This window comes from Podarcis muralis, chromosome 4, assembly GCF_964188315.1.
Source record: "Podarcis muralis chromosome 4, rPodMur119.hap1.1, whole genome shotgun sequence".
NCBI classification, from domain to species: Eukaryota; Metazoa; Chordata; class Lepidosauria; order Squamata; family Lacertidae; genus Podarcis; species Podarcis muralis.
This window is the reverse complement of record NC_135658.1, coordinates 75,675,140-75,686,206: the sequence shown is the minus strand read 5'-3', so window position 1 is coordinate 75,686,206 and position 11,067 is coordinate 75,675,140. Positions and strand designations below refer to the sequence as shown.

Sequence of the window (11,067 nt, the reverse complement as noted above, 5' to 3'; positions counted from 1 at the left end):
CTCAGAGTTGAGCCCTTTTTAACTCTTAAAATGAGCTGAACAGAAATAATTTGGAAGGGTTTCTGTGTAATGCAGTTGAGGAACTTTTAACCTTCAGGTTTTTTCAGGCATGGGATGCTGCAGCCTATGGAAACTGTTGCCATGGGGAAAGTGGGTCCTTGCTAGCAGCCAGTTAGGGAGTGGCCTACCTCAGATATTGTTCTTGGGAAGATGAAGTTATCAGCGTCCCAAAAATATTTCTCACCGTTGCTTCTTAGGTAAAAAATCTGCAGCTTTTTCAACTTGGTTCGGCCTTGTAAGACAAACAATACCCTTCACTTGTGTTGCGATAGGTTTGATTATTTTTCTTTAACTCCGATAAGCAAGTAAATTAAGATGCTAACACAACACTTGCTTACTGGAATCGAGTATCTTAGCAGTCAAACTGAGCAATACAGTACTTATTATCTCACATGGCTGGCCTGCTATGGAGCAGTGGAATTTTTAAGAAGGTCCATGGAGGCTAGTGAAATCTCTTTGCACCTCTTCTCTGTTCAGAATCCTGGCATCCAATCAAAGAGGCATCTCTGAGGAGTGCTCAATGTTGAGGCCAAGTCAGTGGAAACAGGAACTAAGTAAGGAGAGCAAGCAGTTTCCTGCATTGTGAGTTTGTGACAGATTATTTACTGAAGCCTTTCATGGGTGCCTGCATCAGGGAGCTCTCCAATGAAGACTTCAGGCCACACTAATAGTAGGTTTTGTTCAACATCATCGACTCAACATCATTCAAACTTCTCCAGCAGAAAAAGCAATATTTAATACAGCACACATAGCATCTTAATTGCAAGCAAATAGTGAACTATACAAAAATCATACAGAATCCTAATCCGATATAAAGCATTCTCCCAAATGAAGTATTATTTTGAAGTCTTCGTCTCTGAAGGGTTTTCACCAGTGTCAAGTGTCTTCAGCAATCGAAAAAGGCCAGCTGCTTCTCTTATCCGGCTGAATTCAATACAAAAGGCTTGCACTTCTATAAATAAGTCCTGTACATTAATTATTTTGTTCCGAATCAAGGATTGTAGAAAGACGCACACAAGTCGTACTAGCCGGTTCTGAAACATAGACGACACATGGGTTATATCTAATGTTAGTTCTACTCAAAGTAGGCTCACTGAAAGTAATGGAGATGACAAACTTAGGGTAACACTAGATATATTGACTGCTGACCCAAGAAAGCAGCAGCTCACAAAGTAGCTTCGGAGAAATAAAATCTCTTTTAAGAAGATCAAAACTGTTCATTTTATAAGCTAGTTAAAATTTACAGGATTCACTTTTTTAATTCTGTAATAAGTAGCCTGCTTAAAAATCCCTCAGCCCAGGTGTCAATTTCAATCATCCAATGGTTTTTAGTTGCTCCTTAGCAACTTAAAGCCACAATTCAGAAACACAGATTGAATTAGAGTATTTCATTTAATTTGCTTGGAAAATAACCCTAAAAAATAGATTGTGCTTTCCTCCTCCTCTTCTTTTGGTTCCTTTTATATACCTTTAATAAGTGTGGGGACCTTTTGGCCTTCCAGGTGTTGCTCATCCTTGGACCCTGGCCAAGATGGCTGGAGGCGATGCAAACGATATCTGGAAGGCCATAGATTAGCCACCCCTACTTTAAAAGTATGGAATAGTAAGAACTGTAAGACACCAAAATACTGTGTTCCATTTAGAGCAAGGCAAATATTTCAAATTCCCAGGTACAAATTCTGTACAGTTTCATAAGGATTTCCATTCCCCCCGCCGCCCCAAGCCTGGGTGAACCAGTCCCGGGATTTCAATAGTTTCTCATTTTGAAATGCTTCCAAAAACCTACCTGCATATACTTGTCCTTAATTTGCTCACAAGTAGAAATACAGTTGGAAATATAAAGGTGAATAAATTCGGGAGGAAGATCAACTGCTGTGGTAAGGCTGTTGGAAACAGAAAATAGTTGATTAACTATGAGCAGATCGGCCATAAATTCTATGCGGGGGGGGGGGGGGGAGTTGATCCCACACCTCCTTAGCAACTACTATTTAGTTACAATGAATTTTAGCAAATGTTCACACAGCCTCCTACATTTATGGTGTGATATTAACATCATGAGTGTGAAAAGGAAATTACAACTGCAGGTGGGAAAAGATAAGGAAGAGAATTTATCCTTTCAAAATGTAGGGCTGTTGCTTCATTTGGGCTGCTTTGTGCACAAGTCAGCTTAAAATTTCAACCCCCCCCCCCACCTGATCTTATGGCTTATTTTTTAATGGTACAGTATGATTATTCATTTCATTTATATCCCTCTTCTACAGTTGCATATATTCTGAGCTGATCTCTCTGCCTGAGTCTTTAGAATGAAGTCAGTGGGAGGGAAAGAATGAGCCGATTTTGAATTAATGGATTTGTCAATTGCCGTGCTACACATTTATAAAACCTTTTATCCTTGTTTGTTTTAAGAAATGCCCATGGTAGCTAACAATGCATCACTAAAGCACATTAAAATAGTATATTGTACTGAAGTTGAGGAGGAATTATTGTTTAAGAGATTATTACCAAGAACTAGTCAATCACAACTAATGGGATAACGACCCTCTTTCACTGTGGATGGTTATACATTTGTTGAACATGAAGTGGCTGTACATGTTTACTTTCCCACTACACCACCCCAATTTAAAATGCCATCTGTCCCTTCATAGGAATGGACACAGAGGCTCAATAACATTTACAACCAGCCAGCTGTTTGGTATCTACCATCCTGAAAGTGCATAGATGGGTATCTTCCTCTGAGCTTGCACTGGCTCTTTCCAATGACTGTGGCTGTCAAAGAAGACAAAAAGGAAGAAGAATCCAAGGATATGGAATACTCCTAAAGCTGCTCCCCACTGAACTATCCACAGGTCCACTGTCATGACATTCTCTCCACTTTCACGAGCTTAATTAAAAACTAGCAAAATTAGGACAGGAATGGGAAGGGGGCTCATGTATATGGAGAGCCCAAATGCTGTAGGGATTCCTGTTTATGTGCACACATGCAATTCATCCACATGCTCTGTACATACGAACACAATATACCTCCCTGCCCCTATGTAGTCCCTGAATCTGGAGGCCAAAACACTAAATTTGGGAGATGAAGAAAAATTAACGCTGCCAATTCACCCCACTGCAGCCATTCTCTTATACTGGAAAGGAAAAGGTCGGGCTGGAATTAAACCTACCCTTAATGACAGCATTGTAAAGGATTAGGTCCAAATCCTTTGGACCAATCCGGCAATTCTGTTTCTGATTGTATCTCGTGTACTTTGTCCGTAGAACTGAGTGCAAAACACTGAACTACACCAACATTCAGATACAGGTACCCAGGATACTGTTCCTTGATGGGACCAAACTGGCTGCATGGATACTAGAAATCAAGCTCATTCAAAAATGCCAACAAAGCAATCTAAAGTAGACAAATAGTTACCGATTGACAACTTCCATTGAATGCAGAGACATGTCCATGTTGACCAAGACTGAAAAATACTCCGTTATCTGACTTGACTGCATAAGTTTAAGCAGCATTTCTATAGCAACCAAAGGATTATTTTCCACTAAATCAGGCAATTTGGCAGGAGTGAGGCCAATGTGGTAAACAAGCTTGGGGTCTTTCTCCAATTCTCCAAGGAGCTGCAGAGGGGAAATAAATAAATGGACACCTTAAGACTTAACAAGGCACAACAAAATCTAGGTGACAATACTATATACTACTTTCAAGTTTAAGGATACTTTAAGCTCACATTAGAAAATGCACAGTAATAGAATGGGACTATGTACCACCTGACTACTAGACATACCTGCGTTTGCTGTGCTGATGACAAAGGACTTTTGAAAGCCTTGGCCATGATTCGTTTGATTTCCACTCCGGCACTGTTTTTCACACACATTGACTTGTCCCACTGAATGGCATGATCTGGCTCTATCGGGTTCAACCAAGCGAGCTCATCCTCACAAATGTGAAGTGGAGGCGGGGGTCGTATAAATTCTGGACGAAAATGGCCTGGAAAAATAATTTGCATTCATATCAATCTGAGAGCGCCTGGTACAGAAAGCCTACTAAATATTATGCTCACTTCTCCCTAAGCATTACATTCTGAACACATAATGAAATACACTATTGCTCCATGAAACAATCGTGAGAGTTCAGATATGATAGTGGTACAATGTTTGCAGCTGAGAACTTTCCTAAAACCTCTGATTTCAAAACAGGGTAATAGATAAACCACCATAAATACCTGTGGGCAATCTGTCACATGGTGATCCTGAAGAATTCTATGGCGACACTTAGTGCGTGATGAAAAATTACAAATCCATTCAGAAATCTGATAGTATAAACTAGAGTATAAGGCCCCCATCTTCACTATTCATTCAAAGCAGTCTCCTACCACTCTTAAACAGTCTTGGCTTCCCCCAAAGAATTATGGGGACTATAAAGGGGTACTAAGAGTTGTTAAGAGAACCCTATTCCCCTGAAAGAGCAACAGTTCCCAATAGCGTTTTGTCAATCAATTCCTCTTCCCAGAGAACTCTGCCTCTGTGAAGGTAATAAGGGTCTCCTAACAATTCTCAGCACCCTCAACAAACTACAGTTCCCATGATTCTTTGAGGGAAGTTGTGACTTTTTTACAGAGATGATATGGCTTTATGTGCAGTGCAGATGAGTCCTAAGTATATTCTAGTTCTTCGTTCATAGCTAGAATAATGGTAGAATGTAGCACAGGACTGAACCATAGTACTACTTATTAGAACTAAGGTTACAAACCTAGGTTAGTTTATAGTTAGCGTGGAGAGACCAACCATAAACAAACCTGGATTTGGACAACATACTAAGCCAAACCATGGTTTAGCTCAGTGCAGTGCAGCTGCAAAATGACCAGAGAGGAGCTAAGCAGCCACAATCTTCCTGGGAGCTAAAACATGGTTTTGCTTAGCATGACCTGCAAACCAGGCCAATGTACAGAAACTATTTTCATTTAGGGTATGTTTGCAATATAACAGGACTCTATGACCCTCAACCTGCAGAAGGTAAAAGCATCAGACCAACTCAGCTATTCTAATAAACTGAAAGTGCAGGAGAAATCAATCTAAACTATTTTGTGGCACATCCTATTGGTCATTGCTTTGGAGAAAAGCATTCATTCTTTCATTTGCAATCAAGCAGGTTTTTTTTTTACAAGTTTTAAAGCTTGCTACAATCAGTACAATCACATACAGAAATGAAGTGGTGGGATTATAACTAATATTATAGCTATCTTATGCTGTAAGTGGGTGAAAGATTACAGAAAGTAATGCATACTTTCAATAGGTGGTTTTGGTCCACTCACTAGAGCTTCAGTGATCTGGGAGGCAACGGAGCTGTCAAAACCAGAATTTGAAGAATCCGGGTCAGGGTCACTGAGAATGCTGGGGAAACTCGCTTTACTCTGTGTCGGCAGTTCAGACTGACGTTCTAGAAGGGAAAATGGTTAACACAATGTTCAGTGCATGTGATCTTGAGTAAAACAAACAGAATTGTCAACTGAGCAACACCATTGGATGAAACCCATACTCAACATAAGTAACCACAAAAATCAGGATTCAGAAGTTTGAACAGACATCATGAACTATAAATCTGATCAGAGGCTGTTTTTACCTTTTTATGCACCCATCTCACAATAAGGTAACAAGGCTTACTGTAATTCAAGGGCACTGCTTGGAAGAGTCTGAGAACTTAAGAGTCTAAGTCTCGAGTCTAAGATCGAGAACTCACAAAAGCATTTGTGAGCTCAACACTGGTTGAGATGAGCTAAGCACAAGTTCTGAGAGAATTATAATTCTTCTCTAGGCATGGAAGAGGCTCTCTCTAATTCTGCAGCGCTTTCCAATTGCTTCCAGAGCTCAGCACAGTATCAAGGATAGGGCCACACACAAACACAATATGAGGGCGGAGGCAGGGTTGGTGCTAAGTATGAATCTGTGGTCCCTTGACTGTAATTTTAGGTAGCAATTTGTGTGCACAGCTGTGAACCACAAGCCGTATTTTAATATACTTTTCTCTTCAGAATTGGAAACTGACACAGCAAAGGCTTTTTATAAAAAAGAGCTCTGGGTGTATTTTATAGTTCTTACTCAGGCTTCCTCAGCCTCGGCCCTCCAGATGTTTTTGGCCTACAAGTCCCATGATCCCTAGCTAACAGGACCAGTGGCCAGGGATTCTGGGAATTGTAGTCTCAAAACATCTGGAGGGCCGAGGTTGAGGAAGCCTGTTCTTACTCATGTGCACATACATCAGCTTTTTATATCATATTCTAAACAAGTATGTAAAATAATGCCTGAAAATATTTCTAGAAATAGCAAAATATGACCTCAGAAACATCTTCAAGTTAAGAGGGGAAAGCACTACGCACTATTCAAACTGAAAACAAATTGAGATATTTTAGTGCAGTATTTTCCCCTTGTTCGTCAATTCCAGGAAGTCTCCTTTGATTTGAAAGGGAGTGTGCTGGAAAAAATCTGATTTCAATAGAGGTCACTGATCCTTAATCAACTAAGTCTTCCATCAAATAAACAGTTTGTATTTAACACAGTACATTGCCAGAATACTTTTCCTTTTCCAAAGCAACATATGACACGTAATTGGCAAGAAGCTTAGTGACAAAACTAGCTACAAAAAGCACAAAATGAGAATTTATTTGAAAAATTATCCCAGCAGCGTGAAGAGCAAAATGCAATCAAGATATACTGTTAGCTCAACTTCTCTCTGTAAAAGTTAGGAAGTTTGTTTTAACATGAACTATCCAAGTGTAAATCAAGTTCGAATCATTTTTTCTGTTCCTCTTTGTTTAGCAACATGGAAGTTCCATTCTGATTCCTGCAGAGTGCCTTGCCTTTTCACCTTAGTAGTGTTTTAGGGGGAACAATTAAATTAACTGTTTTCTCTCCTTGTTCTTTCTGGCAATAGCTTTTCTTGCCCACATCTTAGAGGCAGAACAGCCAGAATACACAACCGCTGACCAGAAAGAATCATTGTTCCACCTTTCAGCATGCCAATAATTGCTTCTTAAAAGCCACAAACTGACAAATTCAGTGTGACGAATTCATGTTCAAATTCAGCAAAGTGCTGTAAACTTGTACTATAAAAATACAAACTTTAGCTTGCAAGCACAAGAACACAGCCACTCTCTTACGACTCTTCTACGCACACTTAGCACAAGAACAAAGGTAGTGCAAATGTCATTCATTCTAGAGCAGGATCAGATCTCAGCAAGAACAATAAATTTTTACCTGCCAAAGCCAGCTGAAGGCCGCTGATATCCACAGATTGGCCCATATTTCCTACATCCATTGATGCAATCTGTCTTGGGGTCTTTTTGAAGAGCTCTCTAGGTGGGGCCAACATCAGCTGGGAAAGAAAGAATTTCTCTGGTGGGGTTATAGGAGGCAGAAAACCTGGAAAGGCAACATCATTTCAGGATTTCATGTGCTAAAAATAGTACTTTATACATACTGAAATACAAATATTAACTTGATGTAACAAATGGGTAGAAATGTTTTGCACTCTTCTCTAACAACTGGGTTTACGTGAAATGCAAGTGATTTATGTATAAACATACAACCAAAAACAGAAAGTTTTGTTTGGCTGTAAATTAAACTAGCTAAAACAGCATCTGTTTGTGACTGAATACTCAGAATTAGTACTGTATTTTTAAAATGAATTTTCCTCACCTCAACTTACATATTCTGAAAGACTTTTAAAATAACCTTTTAGACTGGTACTTTTGCTACACTGTCCTCACATTTTACACGTTTCCTTGGCATCAACAAACACATCCTCCTATTTTGCAATTACAATTAGGATCACAAACATTATTCCCCCCAACTTATATATAGGAATTAATACTTTCTTACTCATCTAACCAACCCATGACATGTTTTACAGGTTTCTGTTGTTGTTGTTGTTGTTACTAATAATAACAGTAACATATTTATTTATATCCCAACCTTTCTTTCAAAGGAGCCCAGAGCAGCAGTGATAAAACAGTTTTTAGAAATTGTTTTTAAAAGAACATTCTCAACTAAGAACCTCAAGGCTACCAGGAACAGTGTCTTTTAGCCATCAAATACCTAAGTAAACATGAATGTTTTAAAATTTGTCCTGAAAGTCAATGAGCCAGGCGCACTTCACTTGGGGGAAAGAGAATTAGGTTATCAATGGCTACTAGTTATGACTCCTTCCACTTTCAGAAGCAGTAAGTCTCTAACCTACTGAAGAGCAGGAGCAGAAGTGGATTACTGTATGCACATCTTGCATGTGAGCTTCCCACAGACATCTGACTAGCAACTGTGGGAACAGAATGCTGGACTAGATGAATCATTCATCTAATCCAGCAGGGCTCTTATATTTTTAATAAGAGACTTAATTATGACAGAAGGCACTATTGCCAAAGTCAGGCCCTGGCTTCTTAAACACAATTCAAAGTTCTGGTTTCAATAAACCACTGAAACTGGTTGATTTTCATACATATATAATTCTTGGTTACAAAAAAGGATCTATTATTATCACACAAATATCTACAGTGGTACCTTGGTTCTCAAAGGCCATGGTACTCTAACAACTTGGAACCCAAACACTGCAAACCCGGAAGTGTTCCGGTTTGTGAACTTTTTTCGGAAGCCATACGTGCTCCATTTTGAGTGCCACACTTCCGTTTTGAGTGTTACGCTGAGGTCTGTCTGTTTTTGCTATTTATTTTGCATTTTTGTTTTTGCGGCTCTTTCGTTTTTGTTTATGTGACAGTGTGGAACCCAGTTCAGCTACTGATTGATTGTGTGACTGCAGTACATTGATTATTGCTTTCATTTTATGGCTCAATGGTCTCGCTAGATAGTAAAATTCATGTTAAACTGCTGTTTTAGGGGTTTTAAAAAGTCTGGAATGGATTAATCCACTTTGCATTACTTTCAATGGGAAAGCGTGCCTTGGTTTTGGAACACTTTGGTTTTGGAACTGACTTCTGGAACAGAATAGGTTTGAGAACCAAGGTACCACTGTATTTTGTTGCATGTGAATTTAGTGAGAAGGCATGACTGGCTATCACTGTCATCATGCGTGAATGCATAGACACTTTTCCTTACAAAGCCATAATATTAAACTAGGTAAAAATATTTATTTAATCCATCTTTACCCTGCCTTTCAAATATTTTTTTCAAGGTAGCTTACATTAGTTACATTTTTTTTAAGTGTTCCTCGTTTTCAATCTGTGTAAGCATCCCAAGTTTTCATCTAAACTTAGATGAGCCTATGCACTGTAACCAGGGAGGGGTCACTTTGCAAGATGGGTACCTATTACCCAATGGGTTCAAGATCACCTAACACAGAAGTGTTATACCCCTCTAAAACCCTTCCCTACTCACAGCCAGCATGCTAGAAACATGAACGTTTCATAATATTTCACAAGGACGTTTCCCCCCAGGGGGTCTGGCCCACTTATGTGTGATGATATGTGACTGACTGAATAGGGAAGTGATGGATGCTGTTTACTTGAGAATAAATGATGATTAGGAAGGCACTATTACAGCCATTAAATGAGGGCCACCCAAAAAAGGCATGTCACATGCATCCAAAGGCAATGCCAAAGTTACAACAACAAGAGAGCAAAGCTGCAATCCTATACAGGTACATTCATGGGAGCAAGTCTGATTGAACTCAGTGGGACATGCTTCTGAATCAACAAGCAGTACCTTAAATGAAAATGCTGTGGGTGGAGGGACCACAGGTAAGAAAGGAGTTCAAAAAAACCACCTTAAAATCCTGACATACTTGTGGTGGTGGGGAGGAAAAATGCATCTATTCCTTTTAAGTCATTGGTGAGGAACCTGTGGCTCTCCAGATGTGGGAACTCTTAAGTATTATTATTATTATTATTAATCACCAGGGCTAAAGCTGCAATCCTATACTGTACATTCACGGGCTGGGGGGAGCAAGCCTGATTGAACTCAACGGGACATGCTTTTGAATCAACATGCACAGGACAAGTAGTAACTTAAATGTAAATGGTAAGAAAGGAGTTCAAAAAGAGCACCGTAAATCCTGACATACTTGTGGTGGATGGGGGAGAAGGAAAAATGCATTTATTCCGCTTTAAGCCAGGGGTGAGGAACCTGCGGCCCTCCAGATGTGGGAGCTAGTAGTAGTAATTAGTATTATGTTATGATGATGATGATCACCGGGACTGGAGCCCAGCACCATCCGGACGGCCACGGGTTTCCCCCAACCCCGATTCAAACGTACAACTAAAGTGTCGGAAAGGAAGTGCTGCTACCGAGGAGAAACCGCTCTTCTCCCCCCACGGGGAGAATCGTTCGGCCGGCGGTACCTGAGAGCGGAGGCCTCTCGCCGTCGTCGCCGCCACCCCCGGCCGGGCCTGTGGCGGCGCTGGCGGCGGCGGCGGCGCTGCTGGCGGTGGTTCTCTCGGGCGGCGCGGGGTTGAGGAGGTGCGCGAAGATGGCGGCGAAAGGGTTGGCGGCGAGCGGCTCGGTGCGGTACATCTCCCACAGCAGGTAGAGGGCGGTGAGGCGCTGCGGCGGCGTGGGCAGCAAGTCGGGCTGCTGCAGGAGCAGCACCAGCACGGAGCCCACGCGGAAGTGCTCGGCCTTGCCGAAGTAGTGGTGGAAGGCGGTGGAGAGGCCTTCGAAGGTGCCGCCGCCGGCCTCCTCCGACACGATGCTCAGCAGGCTCGACAGCTCCTTCGGCGAAAGGCTCATCTCTCCACGAGGCGGCGGAGGAGGAGAGAACTCCGCCTCGGTGCTGCTGTTATTACTATTGCTATTATTATTACTACTATTGTTACTACTACTACAACCCCCACCGGGTATCGAACCCGCGGCCTCCGTAGCGCAACCGGGCTGGGGGACTAACGCTGGCTCCACCCGCCGGCATCCAGCTCCGCCCCCTTCCTTCTGTCTCGCCTCGCCTGCGCGCGCTACCTCGCCCGCCTACCTACCTACCAGCTACTCCTCTCATTATTCATTCGCCCCCCCCCCGTG

At 41.5% G+C, this 11,067-nt stretch overlaps 1 protein-coding gene across 1 annotated transcript; it reads right to left on the bottom strand.

Moving 5' to 3' along the window:
- Positions 1-771: 771 nt before the first annotated feature.
- Positions 772-10,931, bottom strand: CNOT11 (CCR4-NOT transcription complex subunit 11). Its single transcript, XM_028727921.2, has 7 exons — positions 10,398-10,931; positions 7,306-7,470; positions 5,339-5,491; positions 3,840-4,042; positions 3,470-3,672; positions 1,847-1,943; positions 772-1,094 (listed from the first exon to the last, which is right to left on the bottom strand). The coding sequence occupies exons 1-7, from the start codon at positions 10,783-10,785 to the stop codon at positions 897-899; spliced, it is 1,407 nt and encodes a 468-aa protein (XP_028583754.2). The 5' UTR covers positions 10,786-10,931; the 3' UTR covers positions 772-896.
- Positions 10,932-11,067: the final 136 nt, after the last annotated feature.

Coding starts and splice junctions, on each gene's coding strand:
- CNOT11 (XM_028727921.2), bottom strand. CDS start 10,785: ATGAGCCTTTCGCCGAAGGAGCTGTCGAGCCTGCTGAGCATCGTGTCG. Junction 7,471..10,397: donor CGAGAGGCCTCCGCTCTCAG/GTACCGCCGGCC, acceptor TTGCCTTTCCAG/GTTTTCTGCCTCCTATAACC. Junction 5,492..7,305: donor CCTTCAGCTGGCTTTGGCAG/GTAAAAATTTAT, acceptor TTTCCCTTCTAG/AACGTCAGTCTGAACTGCCG.